The sequence below is a fragment of the Ursus americanus genome, chromosome 10 (assembly GCF_024610735.1).
Source record: "Ursus americanus isolate L20-20 chromosome 10, mUrsAme1.1.p, whole genome shotgun sequence".
Lineage (NCBI taxonomy): Eukaryota > Metazoa > Chordata > Mammalia > Carnivora > Ursidae > Ursus > Ursus americanus.
In genome coordinates, this window is record NC_142136.1 from 62531425 (window position 1) to 62551834 (window position 20410).

At 35.1% G+C, this 20410-nt stretch overlaps 1 protein-coding gene across 7 annotated transcripts in view; it reads right to left on the bottom strand.

Moving 5' to 3' along the window:
• Positions 1–20410, bottom strand: part of LOC148109375 (uncharacterized) — a 540493-nt gene that overhangs the window by 75316 nt on the left and 444767 nt on the right. For 4 of the 7 annotated variants that reach the window (XR_015725973.1, XR_015725971.1, XR_015725972.1 and 1 more), the window contains exon 7: positions 18646–18722. The exons of the other annotated variants lie outside the window; for them this stretch is intronic. Coding sequence is in view for 1 of the 4 variants with exons in the window: in XM_087865175.1 (XP_087721301.1) it covers positions 18665–18722 (58 nt within the window). In the remaining 3 variants the exon portion in view is untranslated. The remainder of the gene's footprint in view (positions 1–18645; positions 18723–20410) is intronic. 7 annotated transcript variants of the gene reach the window in all.

Genomic DNA, 20410 nt, shown 5'->3' on the forward strand with positions numbered 1-20410 from the left:
TCTCTCATTCCATGGGTTGCCTTTTAGTTTTGTTGATTGTTTCCTTCGCTGTTATTAGCTCTGGGTTCTCTGGTCTTTTTGAACAAGTGTGTTGTATCTTTCATTGGCTTTTAAAATTTTCTTGATTCAATATTGTTTATTTCTTATTCTTTCTCCCTTTTTCTGAGACTTCAATTAAATGTATGTTATGTTATTCTAGCATGACAGACACTTCTGCTCTGTCCAGTGGTTTCCATGCTTTTTACTCCGTGCATCAGTTCAGATATGTTCTATTGGTGTCTTTTCCACTTCACTAATCGTGTCTTCTAATGCATCAGATTTGCTGGTAAACTCATCTATTGAATTGTTAATCTTAGATATCACATTTTTTTCAAGTGTATAATATCAATATGATCCATTCTATAATTTTCTGATATCATTTTTGTACTTTCATCTACTTTGTCCAACTTTTAATCTATTTTTAAAGTTTTATTTATTTAAGTAATCTCTACACCCAACATGGGACTCAAACTCACAACCCCAAGATCAAGAGTTGCACACTCTTCCAACTGAGCCAGTCAGGTGCCCCAACTTTTGTCTATTTTCTTGAATACCATAATCAAGTTATTTCAAAGTACAATATCTGGATTAACTATGCCTTTATTGTCAGTTATTTTTTAAATTTTCATTTGTAGTCATATTTTTAAAAATTTCTGATTGTTATAAATATTTGATTGCAGGATGAATACCATCCATATACAAAAGAAAACCTAAGACCGCAGATAATATCTTCCACCAGAGTGTTGCCCTTTTCCTCTGTGAGGCAAATGATCTAAGTTGCTGTCCATATCAATTAAGTCTGAGAATAAGCTTGCTCTGTATTTCCTTAGAGATTTCATTTGAATCTATCTACTACTGGGTCAATTCTGTTTTTCTCGCATATATGTCCTTGGCTTAAGATTGAAAACACCTGGAAGATAACTATCTCATCAGTCTTCAAATTCTGCATTTAAAATATTAAATATTAAAAACAATAATTAATATTTGAATTTGAAATTCAATGCCTATTAAAGATTTCCAGCCAAGCTTTCCAACTTCTTGCCAATATGACTTCAAAATCTGGCAGATATCTTGAGGTGGAGATTGGCAATGAGATGCAGCTGGCCTCTTCCCACTTGTAGGGCTGGCTTCCTAAACAGATGTAAAACTGTCAGAGATTCATTCTGTCTTTTTGGAAGACTGATCCTAGCTCCCCAGCTTCTATAGGGCCCCAGAGTCATCAAATGTTCCCTGTGTTGTCTCAACTTTCCAAATTGTCACTGTGGCTTAGCATGACCTCTAAGAGTGCTACTTTAGCTTCCAGTTCCCAACAAAAATTTTCTGTCAAGATTAAGTCCAATCTTTAGTTTTCCCAAAGAATCAGAAAATATCCCTAGGGTTGAAGGAACAGAAAGGTTCTCTTCTCCCTGGAACATTATCTCATCTAGTACTCATTCTTTCTAAAGCTCCCTATGAAATATGATTTATGTAACTTCTCCAGCTTTTTCTTGTTTTTATGGAAACCCTTGTCTGCAATTAACTGCTTCTTACCCAGAAATAAGAAGTTATCTCTACCTGTTTTATAAGCTTTAAAATTTTGTTGAACTTGATTCTTTGATTTGTATTACTAAAACAAGGTAATAAAAATTTGTGATTTTTTTTTACTGTTCTGAATATTGAATTACATGTTATTAAATATGCCACACCAGCTTTCAAGATACCTATAAGGATGCCCCACATACCCTCTATTGTTGATCACTTTCCAATTTAGACCACATCTTTATCCTGGAAATGATCCTAAAGATATTGTGATTTTCCTCATCAGCTCTTAACAGCCAGAAGGAGGTACAAGAAAGTGTTACTATGTAATGTTAGGGATCAAGATAGCAGGAACAAGAGAAAATTTGTGGGTATGAGAGTTAACAGTGCTAGAGAAGCAAAGTTAAATATTCTATGGAATTAATATAAAACTAAGAGCTACATGAGAAACTAGATTTTTAAAAAGGAGGTCCTAATGAGGGTTCAGAAGAGTGAGTGAGAGAGCGGGAAGAATTAACAATTTGGCATAAATTTGAAGAGTGTGTACAAAATATAGAATAAAAGGTAATTCTTTAGAATATTCAGTTCAACTCAACTGAATATTCTAAAGAACTAACTGACTATAGCCTCTTGGGTCCTATGAAGGAGAAAAAAAAAATCATGAAGTTGAAAGAGTGGATTTGTTAAAATAGAGTCTCTACTGTATGGGACCAGCTGCTCCAAATAGCAGTATGTTAAAGTTCAAATAAACACCTGATCTGACTGCATTTCACTTTAATGATCTTTAAAATTTTAATTTTTTGTTTGGATTTTTATCTTTTACTGAGTCTAATTTGGGTTATACATAAATAATTCAGAAATAGTAAATAAAATGTTTGCCAAAAGGAAGTGTGATTGCTTAAAACTCTTAAAAAACAGAACACCAAGCATCAAAAAACAACGTTTTCACTATGTAATAATAATAGCAAAGCCTGTAAAACATGGAAATACTGACCACTTCTTTGTGCAACATAACACCTGTAAGAAGATTATAAACTAATTAGGTGATTAATTTACTGATTTTTGTATATAGGCTCTGACATCAGCTGGAACAAAACAAAAACCTATTGTGAATCCAAAGCACCTTCATTAACTGAATCCATCGTCTTTCCATATACTTGACTCTATCACCCCTACCATGCACGACTGGTCACAGACACTAATTAACATGTATTTGAAAAACAGAACAGAAGAAACCAATAAAAGTGATTTATGAAAGGCTGTGGCCCTGAGTGACAATATGACAAAATGGAAAGAAGGCAACTTCATTAGGAATCAAGGTTTAAATATTTGAATCAAGGGTTCATAGGTTTGATTTTGTTCTTAGGGTCCTAAACTGTACAGTCCAGAGTATTGTTTTCTTTTTTTCAAAATATATTTTGGTGGAGGTAATAAATATATATGGCATGAAATACAAAATATAGACGACCATATTTTTAAAAAGGCAATCTCCTTCTTTGCCCTAGCCATTCTCTCCAATTTTCTGTATTCTCTTCAAAAAACATATTGTGCAAATAGGAGCATATCTATCTCTCTGCTTCTCTATTTATTCATTCTGTACATCAAAGGTAGCATATTTAACCTATTTCCTGTGCCAATCTTTTTTTAAAAAATCGTACTATATTGTAAAGATCTTCCATATTGGTATATAGAGAGCTATTGTATTCTTTTCAAAGCCTCCTGAGTTTTGCAGAAGCGTTCTTCTTTGATACAAGCTGGTCTCATAGTTTGTCAGTTAATATAAATCGTTATTGAAGAAGGAAGTAAAAAGATAAACTCATTTAGCTCTTGGTCAATATCTTAAATCTTCCATAACTAACTTCCTTTCATGTTTACCATAGATGATAAAAAGAATACATTTTCAAAATTGGCATAATTTACTTTAGTTGTACTTTATTAATTCAAAATTTTGAGAATCATGATTTCAAATAATGTATGGTTGGCTTCCAGTTTTGAAAGTACTGTGCTTTTAGAGGACTTGGGAGAAATCTGGAGAAGTAATTATTGGGTTAAAACTGACATACATCCAGAAAGCCAGTTCCCCAACTGAGAGGCTGCTATAAATTTCACATTCATTAACTCGGAGAGACTTTACAAATATCATTTACATGTGTGCAGTCTCACGGGGACTTGGTCACTGACTTGACCGGTTTGGGAAGCTGACAAGCACAGATTCTTTCAGAAAAGAGCATCCAATCTAAACTGTAATCTTTCCAAACTAGTCATCCACTTTACAAAAATGGCCAAATCTCCAGTCCTTGTGTTGGAATAGGAAAATGCCGTCATTTAAAAAGCCTTCAACTGTATTCTGCTAACTACATGAATAACCTGAAATTGTGTGAAGTATCAGTTATCTAAACAAATAAAAATCAGAAGCAAGTTAGTTAATATCTTTTCCTCTCTAGTTCAGAGAAGTATAAAATAATAATTACTTGCATTTGCATGGTGTATTTTAGGATTACAAGTACATTCGTAAATACTGTTTCATTTAAATATTTGGAACTTTGTGTACTTAACATGCATTACCACAAAAAGAATTCAGCAATTTGTACATTAACATAACACTGTATGTTCACCCAGACCTCTATCCAAGATTGAAGTTAACACCTTTAAGAAAATGATTTACTAGGCAGTAAATGGAAGGAAGTGGAAGGAGATAGGCTGTTTCTGAGATATTGATAATGTTCTGTTTCCCGGTTTGGGCATTGCGTACATGGGTGTACTCAATTTATGAAGAGGCATCAAGCTGTTCATTTATGATTTGCACACATTTGTATACTCTATTATATCTCAGTTAAAAAGTTCAAAATGGTAGAAAAAGTACAGAGTAATACATGCTCCAAATATTAGAAGAAAAATCTTGAAACATCAACCATAAATTTATCCAACTGTTCAGGGTTAACACATTTTTTGGTCTATATATTTTTGATTTTTTCTATTTATATGTTATATATGTATTTCAACAAAGTAAATATTCAGAATGTAGCACTTTAAAAATTTTTTTTTCAGTTATGGTATATTGTGAACAAACATCTTTCCCTAATAATAATACCTCTAAAATAGCATTTTAATTATTTCTCTATATGGTGACACCATCATTTATTTTGGGTTGTTGTCATTTTCTTCTTCACAGAACATTGAAATATATCACAAATGAATTGGCACCTTTACCTGTTCTGTTAGTGCCCTTGTGACCTCCGCTGAAAATCTATTTTGATCCCCGTTTTTACTCTGAGCATCTAATTGATTCTTTCCAGAATTTTGCCAGATCATTAAATTTAGCTAGCAATAATTTGAATGTGATCCTTCTATGATTATTACTGTTCTAAAAAGGATTTTATAAAGAGGAAAAGTTTTGATGTCCTAAAAGAATGGAATAATAACAGAGGAAAAATAGGTGCTGCTACTGATATCCTGGGGCAATGGAATTGGCCTGGGCCATTGCTGGTCCTCCAGTGCAAGGACTGGCCTTGTTCTTATTCAAGATAGATTATGAATCTCTCCCAAGTAGACTGTGAAATCACATATGACATTAAACATGATATATTAATTTCCTTTGTATCCCTAACTCCTAGAAGAGAACATGGCACGTAGTAGATGCTCGATAAATTTTGGAATAATGAATAGATGATAATTAAGTGAGTATAGGTATTAATAAACTAATGAATAAATAACTGACTCTTTTCAAGATATCACAGATCCCATCTTAACTCATAATGATATAGTAAAATAAAGACAGTAACTTTTTCTCTATAATTGTGGTTTTGTATGTATTCAACTCAAAGTCATAATTCGAAGTATACCCAAACACTTTCTTTTACCATTACGAGAGGTAGTGGTTTACACAAGTTACTGCTGCTGTTTCCCTTGAAAAGTTACACTGCCTGCTTCTCACTGCCTGCTTCTCAGTCTATATGCTCTACTTTACCCCAAACCCCTCTTCAGTTACTCTCACCTTGAAGGCAGAGAGCACCATCTTTATATGAATCTTTGTTTACTACTCCCCAATGCCTAGCATAATGGTTTGCAAACCATGGCTCTACATTAAGTATGAGTAATATGTACTTGCCAAAAGCATTTGATATATTCAATATTTGGATATACCCCAAGAATGCTCATCAAATGGAAACACGACATATCAAATAAATCTGCCCACAGATTTAGGTTGGTATCTAACGTGACAAAGCAACTTCATCCCACTAATTTCTATTTCCAGACTACAATGTTATAAGTGATCCAAAACAGGGAGAAAAAGTAACCTCTGCTCTCATGTGTTATCTAACTGGGGAAAGAAGTTACATGCATATGATTTTCCTGCTTTGTGTATGTTAAGAAAGATCAAAACAATATACAAATACTGACTGGGTACTGCTAAGATGCCATGATGAAGAAATATGCATGGAGTTTGGAGATGATTGAAGAAACTTTGGAGAAAGTTAATTTTGAAGATAATGTCTATATTGTAAGGTAGGAAATTATAATTACATTTGTAGTCATGATGTAATTACAGTTAAAATCACTGAATGGAAACTATCATCCATACTAAAGTCCTTTTCCATTTAGCTGTATATATGATTCATGGTTTCAAAGTAGACTAGTAAATATTGGCATATATCAGATCCGGAGAGCCTTTAACTAATTACCTTATTGGAAAGTTTGTCCAAAGAGAGAGATTTTCTTGATAAGTTTGTTTATTGAGGCAGAAATCTGGGCAGTGTGGCAATTTAGAAACATTTAAACTAAAGGCTGAGAGATTGAAGAGAAAACATATGTATATACACATACACGTATATCTCCAAACCCATGTTAAAGGAAAAAGATCTGGTTGAGAGACTTATATCTGTGCTATACTTATGATGCCCTTTTTGTCATTCTGTAATTATAAATATGGGTTTCAATGTTATTTTAAGTCTTCGATCTATAGTCTTCTGAATTCTAAATAGTTCATGTTATCTCTTAAGGAATGTGACCATCAATCTCCAAGTATGTCAGTTAATTGTTTTTTAATCTTCAGCTGTTACTTCTGTTATGTAAATATATAAATTTCATTACAGAATAGGTTTCAGATTAATATTATTTATTTCTTTTCCCATAGGCCAATAATAAAATAAATAATATAATAAATGCAATACATAGTTTAATATATTACTTAATATAAAATATAAATAAAATTTGAGTATAAATACATTAAAATAATGAAGTGACTTTAATTTTATAATTAGTAGTAAGTCGTAATTATAAGCAATGTAGAAAAAAATCCTACTCTTATTTTTTTTCATAATTAAGGAAATACAACAAATAGCCAAGCAATTATCCTCATAATTTAATTCCTTTTAGGAAACTCAAACCACATGAAATATTCAAGCATTTAAACATTAAAGCCTAAGTTACTAACTTGAGTTGTCCAGGACAATTTCACTATACTTTTGTGAACAGTCATTTATCTTGCTCTGTAGGTCACAACACATTGTGGTGGGCAGAAAACAAGCAGAACCTAAAGTCTGCCTATTTACTTTATCAAAATGGCCATTGGAAGGAGAAATATTCCCTTCCACTCCTCCCAGTTTTCCACTGTCTTGATGGAAGTTTTTGGGAAAAAGCTTTTATCTCCCCACAAGTTATTCATTTCTTCCCACAAAAGAAATATGACATAAGATTGGAAAATGAGCACCATTAATACTTGACTACATCCCTTGGTTCTACAACAACCTTGCCGTCCCCTCCTCTCCCACTCCCTTACATTTGATTAGCTTACAACGGCAGGGCTTCCCCATAGTGGCACTAGAAACTCTCTAGCTGCTCTACCACTTGTGGCAGGATGGGCCATAGTATGCACCAATTTTCATTACTGGTCCAAGCCACATTCTCCAATCAAGCTTTACCATTGCTAAAGCTGTATTCTTATCCCAATCTCACTTTATGGTCCATTCTCAATTTATCTGAAACCTGAAAAATAGGGACATAATTTGCCTCCTCCAACCCCAATTCTTACAACACAACAACAACAAACAAATACGGCCTAAATACGTGGTCATAGGGTAGCTTTACGTTCCCTCAAATGATCTGGAAACATTCGATTTCTAATTTTTCTTTAGCAGTCACATAATTCCCCAAAACATTTTTTTCCCAAAACATTTTTAGAAGCAAGATAATTTATATTTCTACTATTAGGAAGTAGATTTATGTGTACCATTGTTTAATAAGCATTTTTCTGAATAAGCAAGAGTATTTTGCTTGTTTGAAAACAAATAAACAAGAACAAATTTGTAAGAAATGTAAAAATCCATTGTGCAGCAATATTAAAAAGAGTAAATATTTTCTACAGGCAAAATCTATCCTATAGCTCTCTACCTGCTATATTATTTGAAAGCCTAAAAAGCATTTCCTTTAAGAAAGTGTATTATTGGATTATATTGTTTTGCTATAAATCCATGTCAATATGTTCTCCATATTTTCTTGGAATGTATTTACCAGGACTACCAACAGTTTATGTATATATAGTAAGTAGTAATGAGGGACTCCACCAAGGACTAGCTGATTCTAGCTTAATGTCTTACAAATTGCATATGCCAAATAAATGATTGTTAGGTAAATGTATAATTTCAAAATAAAAATATTGAGATGATTTTTCTGCCAGTCATAAAGATAATCAGGAAAATTATGACGAAGGAGTTATATGCCAAGCAAATTATACAGCACCAAATCAAAAATCGTTAGATATAATAAGAAGCAGCAAAAGGCAACTTGTTACCAAAAAATAATCAGTCGATAGAACCAGATCCCGAAGTAAAAGCAAAGGACTAGCAAAATTTACTTGAGGATTTAAAAGAAAAAATAAATATGAGAGAAATGGAAAATATTCAAAAATGAAAGAATAAAAACCAAATGTCAATTAATAGAGAATTCCAGGATAAAATAAACAGCAGATTAGATAATGCAGAAAAAGAAAAGATAAGTGAATTTGAACATAAAGCAACAGAAATTAACAAAATTGAAACAGGGAGAGAAAAAAATAGATAGAGCCTCAGTGACGAGCTGGAAGATATGAAGTGGTCTAACATTCAGGTAACTAGCATCTCAGAAAATTTGTGTATGTGTCAGTGTGGGGGAAAGTACAGAAAAATGTTTGAATAAATAATAATAACAGTAATTTTCTAAATATTTTGAAAACTATAAACCCACAGACCCAATAAGCTCAATGAACCTCAAGCAGAATACATAATATTATTCATACCAGGGTTGTCATGAGCATGCTATGAAGGCGCACACAGGAGTTGTGTCTTTCCACAGTGTCAGCTTTATTCAATCATAAAGCAAAGTTAAATCACAATGATAAATTCAGGATTCCAGACTCAATGACATTTCCCCATGTAATTAAACTTGGCTTCTTACACAGCACACGGAGCAGGACAGAAGACGAGCTACACAACAAAGGAGATAACAGAAGAGTGCACAAGTTAACAAACCAAACGCGAAGTCAGTCTGTGGGCACGCAGTTGAGATAAGGCCTCCGTCTGGTCCGGGTAAGCCCTCGGCACCTACTGCTTCTTCTATTCCAGGAGCAAAGGATCTCGGTTCTGGTTGGAAATCAATTGGGCAGAGCCTTTGGGGCTCTTTTTTAAGTGGTTTGCCTTTTTTAAGTGGTCAGACACAGAGGAGTCAGGTCTGAAGAGTCTGAGAGTTTGCTGCCCAAATCTTTCCCTTTTTAAAGGGACTTAATCAGTTTTGGGTCTCTGCAGACATCTTCTGGTTCTGCTCATTATCACTTCTGGGACGTCAGCTGACATTGGGTCTGCCCTCCTAACTGCAGTACCTTAACTGCTCGCGTCATTGCCTGACACAGGCCCCTGCTTGACATGAGAGATGCTATTTTGCTCTCTACAAGGACATACCACAATCAAACTGCTAGAAACCATTGGTAATAATGGATTCCTAAAACCAGAAGAATAAAAAGCAGACTGTTTCAAAGAGTGATCAGAATTAAAACTCACTATAAAGTTTCTGTTAGAAATTACGGAAGCCAGGAGAAAATAAAGAAAACTGAGAACTAAAATTGTGTAGCCAAACAAATATGCCTGAAAAATAAAGATAAAACAGAGATTTTTCAGACCAATGAAAGCTAGGATCTTTGTTGCCAGAATACTTACACTAAAATAAATCATAAAGCAGTTTTACAGGCAAAAGGAAAATGACTCCTGTTAGAAACTTGGACCTAGATTTAAAAAAAAATTAAAGGTGCTAAAAATGATTAATAAATGTACAAGTGTCACAGACTTATTTTCTCATTTTAAAAATTCTTTAAAATACAACTGATGGCTTAATGAAACCACACTGGATTTTGTTGCTCACAAGATATGAAGAAGTAGGGGTGCCTGGGTGGCTCAGTCGTTAAGCGTCTGCCTTTGGCTCACTGGGATCAAGCCCCACATCAGGCTCCTCTGCTGGGAGCCTGCTTCTTCCTCTCCCACTCCTCCTGCTTGTCTCTTTGTCTCACTGGCTGTCTCTCTCACTGGCTGTCTCTGTGTCAAATAAATAAATAAAATCTTTTAAAAAAAGATATGAAGAAGTAAAATACATAATAATAGCAAAGGATGAGAGGATGAAAGAAGTATACTATCAAAAGTTTCTTTTTTTTTTAAGGTTTTATTTATTTATTTGACAGAGAGAGACAGCCAGCAACAGAGGGAACACAAGCAGGGGGAGTGGGAGAGGAAGAAGCAGGCTCCTAGCAGAGGAGCCCGATGTGGGGCTCGATCCCAGAACGCCGGGATCATGCCCTGAGCCAAAGGCAGATGCCTAACAACTGCGCCACCCAGGCGCCCCTATCAAAAGGGTCTTACAACATGCATGTAAACTATTTTTAAAAATTCAAATGTAATTAACATACTTTCATATGGAGGTATACAGCAATAAGTTAAAGATGAAAATTGTAAATCCTAGAATGTCTATGGTGATATAAAAGCAAGACCCAAGTATTTGTTATCTCTATAACTGTGATATAAAAATAAACTCCAAGTGTAATATAAGTATGAACCTTAGTTCTGTGTATATGCTCATAGAACCAGGTTAAAATACGGGGATACAATCAGTTACAAGTTGCAAATACTAAGAAGAAGAAAGCTACAGTGGCTGTATTAATATATATAAAGTAAAGAAAATACAGGGATAAAATACATCAGTGATAAGGGGATATTTCATAGTGGTAGAGATATGAAATCATCAAGGTCAAACTGAAGTGAATATTCACTCAAAACATAAGTATAGACAACTGATTTTTGACAAAAGTGAAGTTATTTCAATAGAAAAATATCTTTTAAATAGATAAGACTGGACCCATTGCCAGAGGAAAACATGAGAGAATATATGTATAAAAACCAAAAAGTACGATTAATAAAAGAAAAAATAATAGTAAATTGAACCTTATCAAAATTAAAAAGTTCTTATCTCTGACAGAAATTGAAAAGAAAAACCAAAAATTTCCAAGAAATGTTTGCAAAACACATTTATAATCAAGGACTTGTAGTTAAATATATAAAGAAGTTTCAAACTCGATAAGAAAATAAGCAGTCCAATAAACATATAGGCAAAAGATTTAGAACAGACACTTCACCAAAGATACATAAACAGGCAATAAGCACAAGAAAAAAATGCTTAACATCATTAGCCATCAGGGAAATGCAAATTAAAATGACAATGAGTAGAACTACTCACTATTAGAATAGCCAAAATTGAAAAGACTAACAATAAATGCATGAATGTAGAGCAACTGGAAATTTCGTATACTGCCAATGGGAATGTACAATGGCAAAATGACCAGAAAACTGCCAGTTTCTTAAAAAGTTAAAGATACACCTACCATACAGTTCAGCCATCTCACTCAGGTATTTACCCAAAAGGAATGAAAATATATGTCCACACAAAGACATGTACATAAATATTCATAACAATCTGATTTTGAATAATAAAAAACCCCCTAACGTCCATCAGCAAATTAGTGGATAAACAAAATGTGGTATATCCATACAACAGAACACTACCCATTAATAAAAGAAACAGATTATTGATACATGCAGCAGTATAAATAAATCTCAAAACATTATGTTGAGTGAAAGAAGTCATATTTTTAAAAAGAGTATATTTATATTGTCTTTGTTAAGAATGCAAACTAATTTACAGTGACAAAAAGCAGATTAGTGCGTGCCTGTAAATGGAGGTGGGGGGAATGAACTGAATAAGAGCATAGGAAATTTTTCAATGTGTTAAATATTATCTTGATTTGTAGTGTATACATTACCTTGATTGGAGTATATATTTATGTCAAAAATCATGAAGCTGTGCTAAAATGTTAAAGTGTATGACAGTCTAGGTGGGAAATAAAATATGAAAATCTACTAAATATAAGAGAGAGTTCATAATTAAATGCTAAATTCATCAGGAACATCAGCTAGAACAGGCGAGAATGAGAAAGAACAATTTAGTTACCATTATCAGGACAGGTTATATGAAAAGTGTACTCAGAAAAAAGAAGATATTCCTCACAAGGAAACAACAGAGCTAAAGGGAGAAATGATATGTCCTATATAAACTTTAAGTGAAGAGACCTGAGTTCCAGCTTTTGTTTAATAATGAACAAAGCTTAATATCTTGGGCGATTGGCCCTGTTCTTATCTGAAACAGAAACAAAAACAAAAACAAAAAACAGCCACAAAACATTCTAAAACTAATCTCCAGGACAAGGTTGACCTACACCTCTATGAAAGAAGTGAAACTTTGCAGGTATGAAATACTCGAGCTTCTTGCACATATGAGGGCTGCCATAAATGCCCCAAAGCAGAAAATTGCGTAGATTAGAGAGTAATTTGGTAAGGACCATGGTTAAAGCTTATCTACAACAGTATAATTTGACCAAATAGGGAACATGCATTTTAGGTGTTTTTTTTTTTAATTGACATATACTTGCCTTATAACATTAGTTTCAGGTGTACATACAACATAATGATTTAATATTTGTATATATTGCAAAATGAGCACCACAATAAGTCTATTTAACATCTATCACCATACATATTTAAATTGTTTTCTTTGTAATGGGAACTTTAAAAATTCTCTTAGCAACTTTCAAATATGCAATGTAGTTTTGTTAACTATAGTTGCCATGTTATACATTATATTCCCATGACTTATTTATTTCATAACTGGAAGTTTATATTTTTTGACCCCTTTCACGCATTTTATCCACCCCCAAACACCTCCTTTGGCATTTACCAATCTATGGTCTGTTCTTTGTATCTGTAAGTTCTTTTTTTTAAATTCCATATGTAAGTGAGGTTATAAGGTCTTCCTCTGTCTGGCTTATTTCACAAAGCCATGATTCCCTCAAGGTCCACCCACGTTGTCAAAAATGGCAGGATTTCCTTCTTTTTATGACCAAATAATATTCCATAGTGTGATTTGTGTGTGTGTGTGTGTGTGTGTGTATTGATTTATTTATATCACTTTTTCTGTATCTATTCATCCATCAATGGACACTTAGGTTTGCTTCCATGTCTTGGCTATTGTAAATAACGATATAATGAACATGAAGGTTGCGGGTGTCTTTTTAAGTTAGTGGGTTTTTTTCCTTCAGATAAGTACCCAGAAGTGGAATTGCTGGATCATACTGATGTAGGCAGGCTGGGTCAGAGGACCCAGAGAAGGTTCCCACAGGTACAGACAAGAGGCTTCCTGGCTACATGCAGGATAGAAATCAAACACAAGCCAGCAGGAGGTGGGAGCAGAGTTTATTGAAGGTATAAAGAATGCGAAGAACAGACAGACTGTCTGGGAGAATCAGAAAGGAAAGGAGAGGGAGTCTCGTCTTTGCTTGACGTCTGGAGTTTTTATTGAGGATTGTGGTCTGATGTATGTCCTCTCAGGCATCCAGGGACTGGTTAGAACAAAATGAGTGCCCAGGTGTCTTTCATAAGTCAATTAATCCTTGGAGCCTGGGGGTCTTGGCATAGAGATGTCTAGCTCTAGTGATTTGGAACGAGTATATGATGGCTTTGTCCAATCATTCTCCCTTGGTCCTTCCTTAGATGTTATCTATTCTAAAGAAATCATTAACTTCTTGTCAGTTACAAGGAGGACATACACTGTGTGCATTATGAGGCATATGCAAAGTGGGGGTGCAGGTCCTAGCAAGAATAGAAGCAGAAAAGAGAAAAAAAGATTTTTATGGAGTCCTTCAGTTCCCCTATCTCAGTATGGTTAGATTGTTGAAAAGAAGTTGTGTTAAAAAAATAGTTTTTAAAAGCCTCATGGAATAATAATGAAATGAATTGGACATTAAAATCTGACAGCCTGGTTTCATTTCTGAATCCATGTCTATTTCTCTGTTTCCTTAATCTTGATAATCTTCTATGGGCTGAGTTCCTTCATCTTTGATGTGAGATAATGTCACGTGTAGAGGCTGCTTTTACGCAAACAGTCTTGAGCAATGGAATATAGACAGGCCCATCAGGCAACCCATATCAAAATATCCATAGGCCTTAACTGACCAATGGGCTACTTACAACAAGGCACAGTTACCAAAAAAAAAGAGAATTCCATACGTTCCCATACCTCCTCATCTTTCCCCTTAAACACAGCCGCCACCCACTACCTCCTTGCAGACAGCCTCTCCTCTGCTGTCCTGCAGCAGCTCCCTTGTGGCTGATTCGATAAACTTCTATCTCCTTGGTTCTGCCTCAGGTGAATTCTTTCACCTCCTGCATCATGGGCTTCCACACAATAGTCACCCCATATTTGGGGACCCCTATCTGATCAAGAGACACCACACTTGGGTACCACACCATCTATCTCAGGACTGTTGTAAGCACTGAATCAGACACTGTGTAAGCAGAAAGAGTTAGTACTCTCCAGATAAAGACAGAAAGACACAGCTTTCCTGACATAAGAAAAGCCATTTTAGCCTCCAGCCATCTTGTGAAAAAATGTTAAGAACAGCCATCATCAGGCCAGGAGATAGCCTAATTGATGCAGGAGGAGAAGGCAAGCTGAGGGCAAAGCACAAGCTCACAACGCACCGTACCCCCCAACCTCCGAGGTGGGATATATGTGACATTTCTCAGGAAATGGGGCTGTCCTAGAACAAAGGACAGGGGCAAACAAATGGCTAACTGTCATGCAGTACATGAGTCTCAGTTTGCAACTGTCTTAATGATTCACAAGAAAAAAACAGTCTCTAGAAACCTATACACTCAACATCACCCTCCCCTCCATAGGATAGTCTTTTGTTTGTTTTTTCATATCGTTTATTATTAGTTGCAGAGGTAGAGTTCAGTGATTCATCAGTTGCATGTAACACCCAGTGCTCATTACATCACGTGCCCTCTTTAATGCCCATCACCCAGTTACCCCATCCCCCCATCCACCTCCCCTCTAGCAACCCTCAATTTGTTTCCTATAGCTTAAAGTCTCTTATGGTTTGTCTCCCTCTCTGATTTCATCTTATTTTATTTTTCCCTCCCTTCCCCATGATCCTCTGTTTTGTTTCTTAAATTCCACATATGAGTGAAGTCATGTAGTAATTGTCTTTCTCTGACAGACTTATTTCGCTTAGCATAATACCCTCTAGTTCCATCCATGTTGTTGCAGGTGGTAAGATTTCATTTCTTGAAGGCTGAGTAATATTCCAGTGTGTGTGTGTGTGTGTGTGTGTGTGTGTGTGTGTGTGTGTACCACCTCTTCTTTATCTATTCATCCATCGATGGACATTTGGGCTCTTTCTACAGTTTGACTATCGTGAACATTGCTGCTATAAACACTGAGGTGCAGGTGCCCCTTCAGATCACTACATTTGTATCGGAGAGAAAATTTTAATAATCAGTTACTCCTTAAAACCCCAGTGCAGCTCTTTCTGCCCTCGGGTCCTGTTCCCATGCTTTAATAAAATCACCTTTTTTGTACCAAAGACATCTCAAGCATTCTTTCTTGGCTGTCAGTTCTGAACCCCAACACTCCAAGCCACATCATAATCATATTCAAAAGTGAAGATGACCTAAAGCACACCCCTAAATTTTCTTTGCAAGATCCAAACACCTTTGAGCACTCAGATACTGGACCAACGGGAGCCAGAGAATTGATGATGCTGACCCTTGCCAACCCTCAAGGCTTTGACCTGGATTTAGTCACCTTAAGATGACTTTTGCCCCAATTTTATGCAGTATTCCCCCTTACACAAACCCCTTTATGATTATGTATGCACCCTTAGCTTAAAAATTCCTCAATTTTGTTGTTCAGGGAGACACTGCTTTGGGAAAGATTCGCAGTGTTCTCTTTTACTTGTTGCAAGTAAAACCATTCTTTTTTCCTATTCTTCCACTTCTTTGTGTCTTTTGACTCAGCGGCCATCAAGCGACAAACCCAGTATTGAGTAACAACTACACACGAAATGCTGGATATATTCTCTGATATATACCAGGATTTCAGAAATATTAACTTAGCTTTTTGTTTGTCCTAAGTGAAATTAGACTATTATAGCCTAAGAGAAATGAGTGAAATAGTAGAGAAATTAGGAAATTGACATCAGTTACCATAATTTTCAACCCTAGGATAGCCAATAACTTCACTTTTCTTGATATTCAGCTTCATTATTTCATTGTTACTACTTTTTTCAGATCCTTAGTAATTCACGCCACTAGAATAATATCAAGGCAACTCTTCTGATCCAATATTCATCGTCCTTAATGCATCCTACATACTATTGACATACTCATTTTTTTAAAACAATATCATGCCTTGTAGGCCCACATAAAAAGCTTTACCAGATCTTCATTTTTCAACACTCCAAACCAAAATAAAAACCTAGACTTCAAAAAAAATCAAAGAAGCAGTTCCAATCCAGGATGGTAACATGAAAGCTTCCTGAATGTACCTCCTCCCGTAGATATACCAAATCTACAGCTATACACAGAGACATTCCTTCTGAAAGAAATCCAGAAACTAGCTAAGCAGCTCCTACACACCAGATGAATGAGAAAATACCATCAACCACATCAAAATGGGTAGGAAAGGCTGAGACACACTCCTGACACAAACCCCACCACCTGCAAAACACAATTGGGAAGAAACTCCCAACTCCCAGCTTCTCCCTATGGAGCAAAGGGTTTGGACCCCACATTTGGGGCTCTAACTTTTAAGACACCCACCTGAAGGATGAGTCCCTCCCTACCCACACAAAACACCTAGATCTGAAAGCCAATGGGACTATGTCCATGAAGCACACTAGACTATAACAAGTAAATAAATAGTTCTTAACAGGTAACAAGTGTATATGTACAAAATAAATTAAAATATTTAAATAAGAACCTTATTAAATGGATGAAGGAGAGTCAGGGGAAGGGGGAGAGAGGCTAAGAGGTACAAGATTTTTTGAGGACTAATTAATATGTTCTAAAATTACATTATAGTGATGGTTGCACAAGTCTGTAAATATTGAACCAATCACTTTAAATGGGCAAACTTTATGCTATGTATGCTATAGCTCAATAGAGCTGTAAATAATAGTCATTAAAACAAAAAATTTATTTTCAATAGAAAAGCCAAACTTGTAAACCCAACACAAAAAGAGAACTGTCACATTTCATCAATTCTAATATGCACATATTGCTCACATTTTAACATCTCTGAAATCAGGATGCATGTTATAACCAATGTTGGCTTATAATCATTAGCATCCAGGCATCCTTATGATGAAATCGCCACTTCCTCACGTCTCACATGTATGAACTTGCTCATATCTGTTCACTTGAGTTATGTGCTTTGTTTGTACTTCATGTATTTCATATTATTTCCATTTACAATATTTTCAAAATATTGCATTTATCATTATTTCATCTTCTTAGGGTCAAGGAAAGAGCAGCAGAAATGGAATTGGATATTAATGAGACAAATATCATTGTAAGAGGACTAGTAATAATTCAGTTTTTCTTTTCTTTTTTTTTTTGCAAAACAAAATAAAATCCCTTAAGGATTCTAGGGCAAGTACCCATTAGTTAGAATCTTCATTTCATTTTGAAGGAATGTGTTCTTTTCTTCTCAAGGATTCTGAATTGATTAGTCCCTGGTGATGACCGATGCTAGTACAAACTGTGAAGGGGATATTCTTACTGCTATTTTTTGTGATCAAGTAGTTTATTCGTGGTGCCCAAGATTCTCCAGTATTTTACCCATTTACTTATTTACTCATACTCCCAGTCTCATCCTCTTTTTCAAAAGTTAGTATCTTAGTAGTAGGCCCTAACTGAAGAGCAGATTAAAGTTGGAGGATTTAAATTCTCCAAGGTGTCCATTAGGACTCCCATTGTCACTCTGGAACTTATTACTTGAATTTTCACTGCAGTCTGAGTAATTTAAGTTTTCACTGATGTTATCAACCAGCCTAAGGTAAATTGTTAAGTGACCGCTTGCATCTGCAACTGGAATCTAGAACATCATTTTTTGGCTTAAAATTAAGATTCTAATTTCATTTTTATAACTTTAAGAAGTTCCTTGTTTAAGATATGATTTTTAGTCTTCATATTTTCTGATTCTGTCACTATTTTAGTATACAAGGGTCGAGATGGTAATAGTATATTTTATGTGGTTTTGACAAAACCCACTTTTTCCCAACTTTCTACTAATATGCATATATTAGTCATGTTTTTGAGAAGGTTTCAAAAAATTCATACAAATGTTTCCAGTAACTTTTGTAAAAACAGGTTATAGGAAATTTTCATCTTCCTAATTTGAGGTCAGAATTTTTTTTTTACACATGTAATCTATCTTTATAACCTACATAAGTCATATTTTATTTTCCATACTAACATCCTAGTGAGTGTTGCAAAATAAAAGAAGGAAAATAGGAATATACCTGGCCAAATAATACACTTAGCATCAAAATCATAAATACCTTATCATTCAAGAACTTGGGGAAATAGAATTTTTGTTTTTGTTTTTGTTTTTTTTCCCTAACTTATCAGGTAGGAAGAAAATAAAAAAAAATACAAATGCATCTTAAGTACTTACTGATGATTATGTATTTAGCTCAAAACTTTTGCTTATGAATATTGCTCCTTGGAAAATCGTGGGACAGAACTTGAAACCTGAAAGGAAGAAAGAATCATATGTTGGGCATAAATCCTGGTGTGTCTCTCTCAGCAAAGAAACACATCTCAGCCAGCCACAAGTGTTCACCACATGACCATGAGTGTCTGATGACAGTCCATGGTTGGCCTATCCCGTGGTTTATTGGTTTCTCAAATACTTTACACAATGAATGCACTTTCTCCAAACATCTCCACCCATGATGAAGAATTTTCATTACTGTATTCCTCAAACATCATCTTTACTCCAAAATAAGGATATGGGTTTTTAGTTGCCTTGCTCTTCTGACGATCTTACATTTTGTGATTTTTCTTTTCCTACTTCATAAAATTTTCCTCCAAAAAACATCAATTACATGATGCATGGCAGCTAAAGGGAATTTAGGTCCATATGAGGGAGCAGGGGAAAGTATTAACATGTTATCCAATGGACACATTCCCTAAACTCATCACTACTGGTACCACAGAAAATTATTACCGTAGTAAAGAAAAAGTAAACATTTGTTGAGGATTTTTCTTAAAAAGATTCTGTGCTAGTTCAAGACGTCCATAGAATAAAAATGTATGTAGTCTATGAAGCTGAGGACAAAGAAATTCCTGGTTTTAAAAAGTTTTCCATCAGCTGGAACAATGGATAAATGTACAAAAATGCCTGCTGCCCTGGTCAGAACACATATTGGTGAGTTATGACTTAGCAGAGTTAGGACTTCATCTTTGTGTTCTAGGCATTGCATTTCTATTTACACTGAGGATCTTTTATTCTAGTCCTTTCAGGGAAAGGATCTGCATCTAATTTCTGACACTTTCTTTCTTAAGGCAAATTGATAAATCTCTCTGTGCACCCATATTTTACCTCAAAATTATTAAAGAGATTAAATGACATTACACATATGAAGAATGCAGCATACAGGTATTTAAAGAATGTTAGTTTACCTCTTGTTGGGGAACTTGACAGACTTATTGCACTGAATCACAGACTAGGCTTAGGGCAGATCCTTTCCTTCCTGAAAATCTCAAATTTCTTTTGGTTTCTAGACTGTGTTTCTTAAATCCATCTGGTCCTTGTTGATTTATACCTTTATGGAAGAGGCATGAGGACAAAGGCTATAGAAGAGGAGAGAAACAGTTGGAAGTTGAGAAACTATTGGAATAGTAGTGACTTGTTTAGCCTATCAGAGAATGACGAACACCATCAATCAGGAAAGCCTAGAACAGACACCAAAGTCCAGAAAGACTTGGGAAATGGAAGCACAGATTTGGATCTCCTGATAAGAACATCAGGATCCGGAAGATAATGGATCAGTGCTTTCACTAACAACAGTTCAATATCTTTCAACTCTAAAAGCTATATCCTGTCAAGCCATCCATCAATTCCAAGAGGAAAATAATGACATTTTGGAACATGTTAATGCTTCAAGTATTTTCCTCCCACGGATCCTCAGTCAGGAAGTTACTAGATAATATGTTATATCATACGAGGAAATTAGCTAAGAAAAAGGAAGACATGGAATTAGGAGATGGGGAGAAGTACAGAGGGAGGTCAGGGAATGTCCCAGGTGATGTGAAAGAAGATCTAGAATAAAAGCCTTTTAGGGGGTCTGGAGAATAGTGAAACAGAAAAATAAGAGCCCCAGATAGAATTTCTTCTTGAAAAGGATGAAATAGATTAAAGGCCTCATGTGCCTATA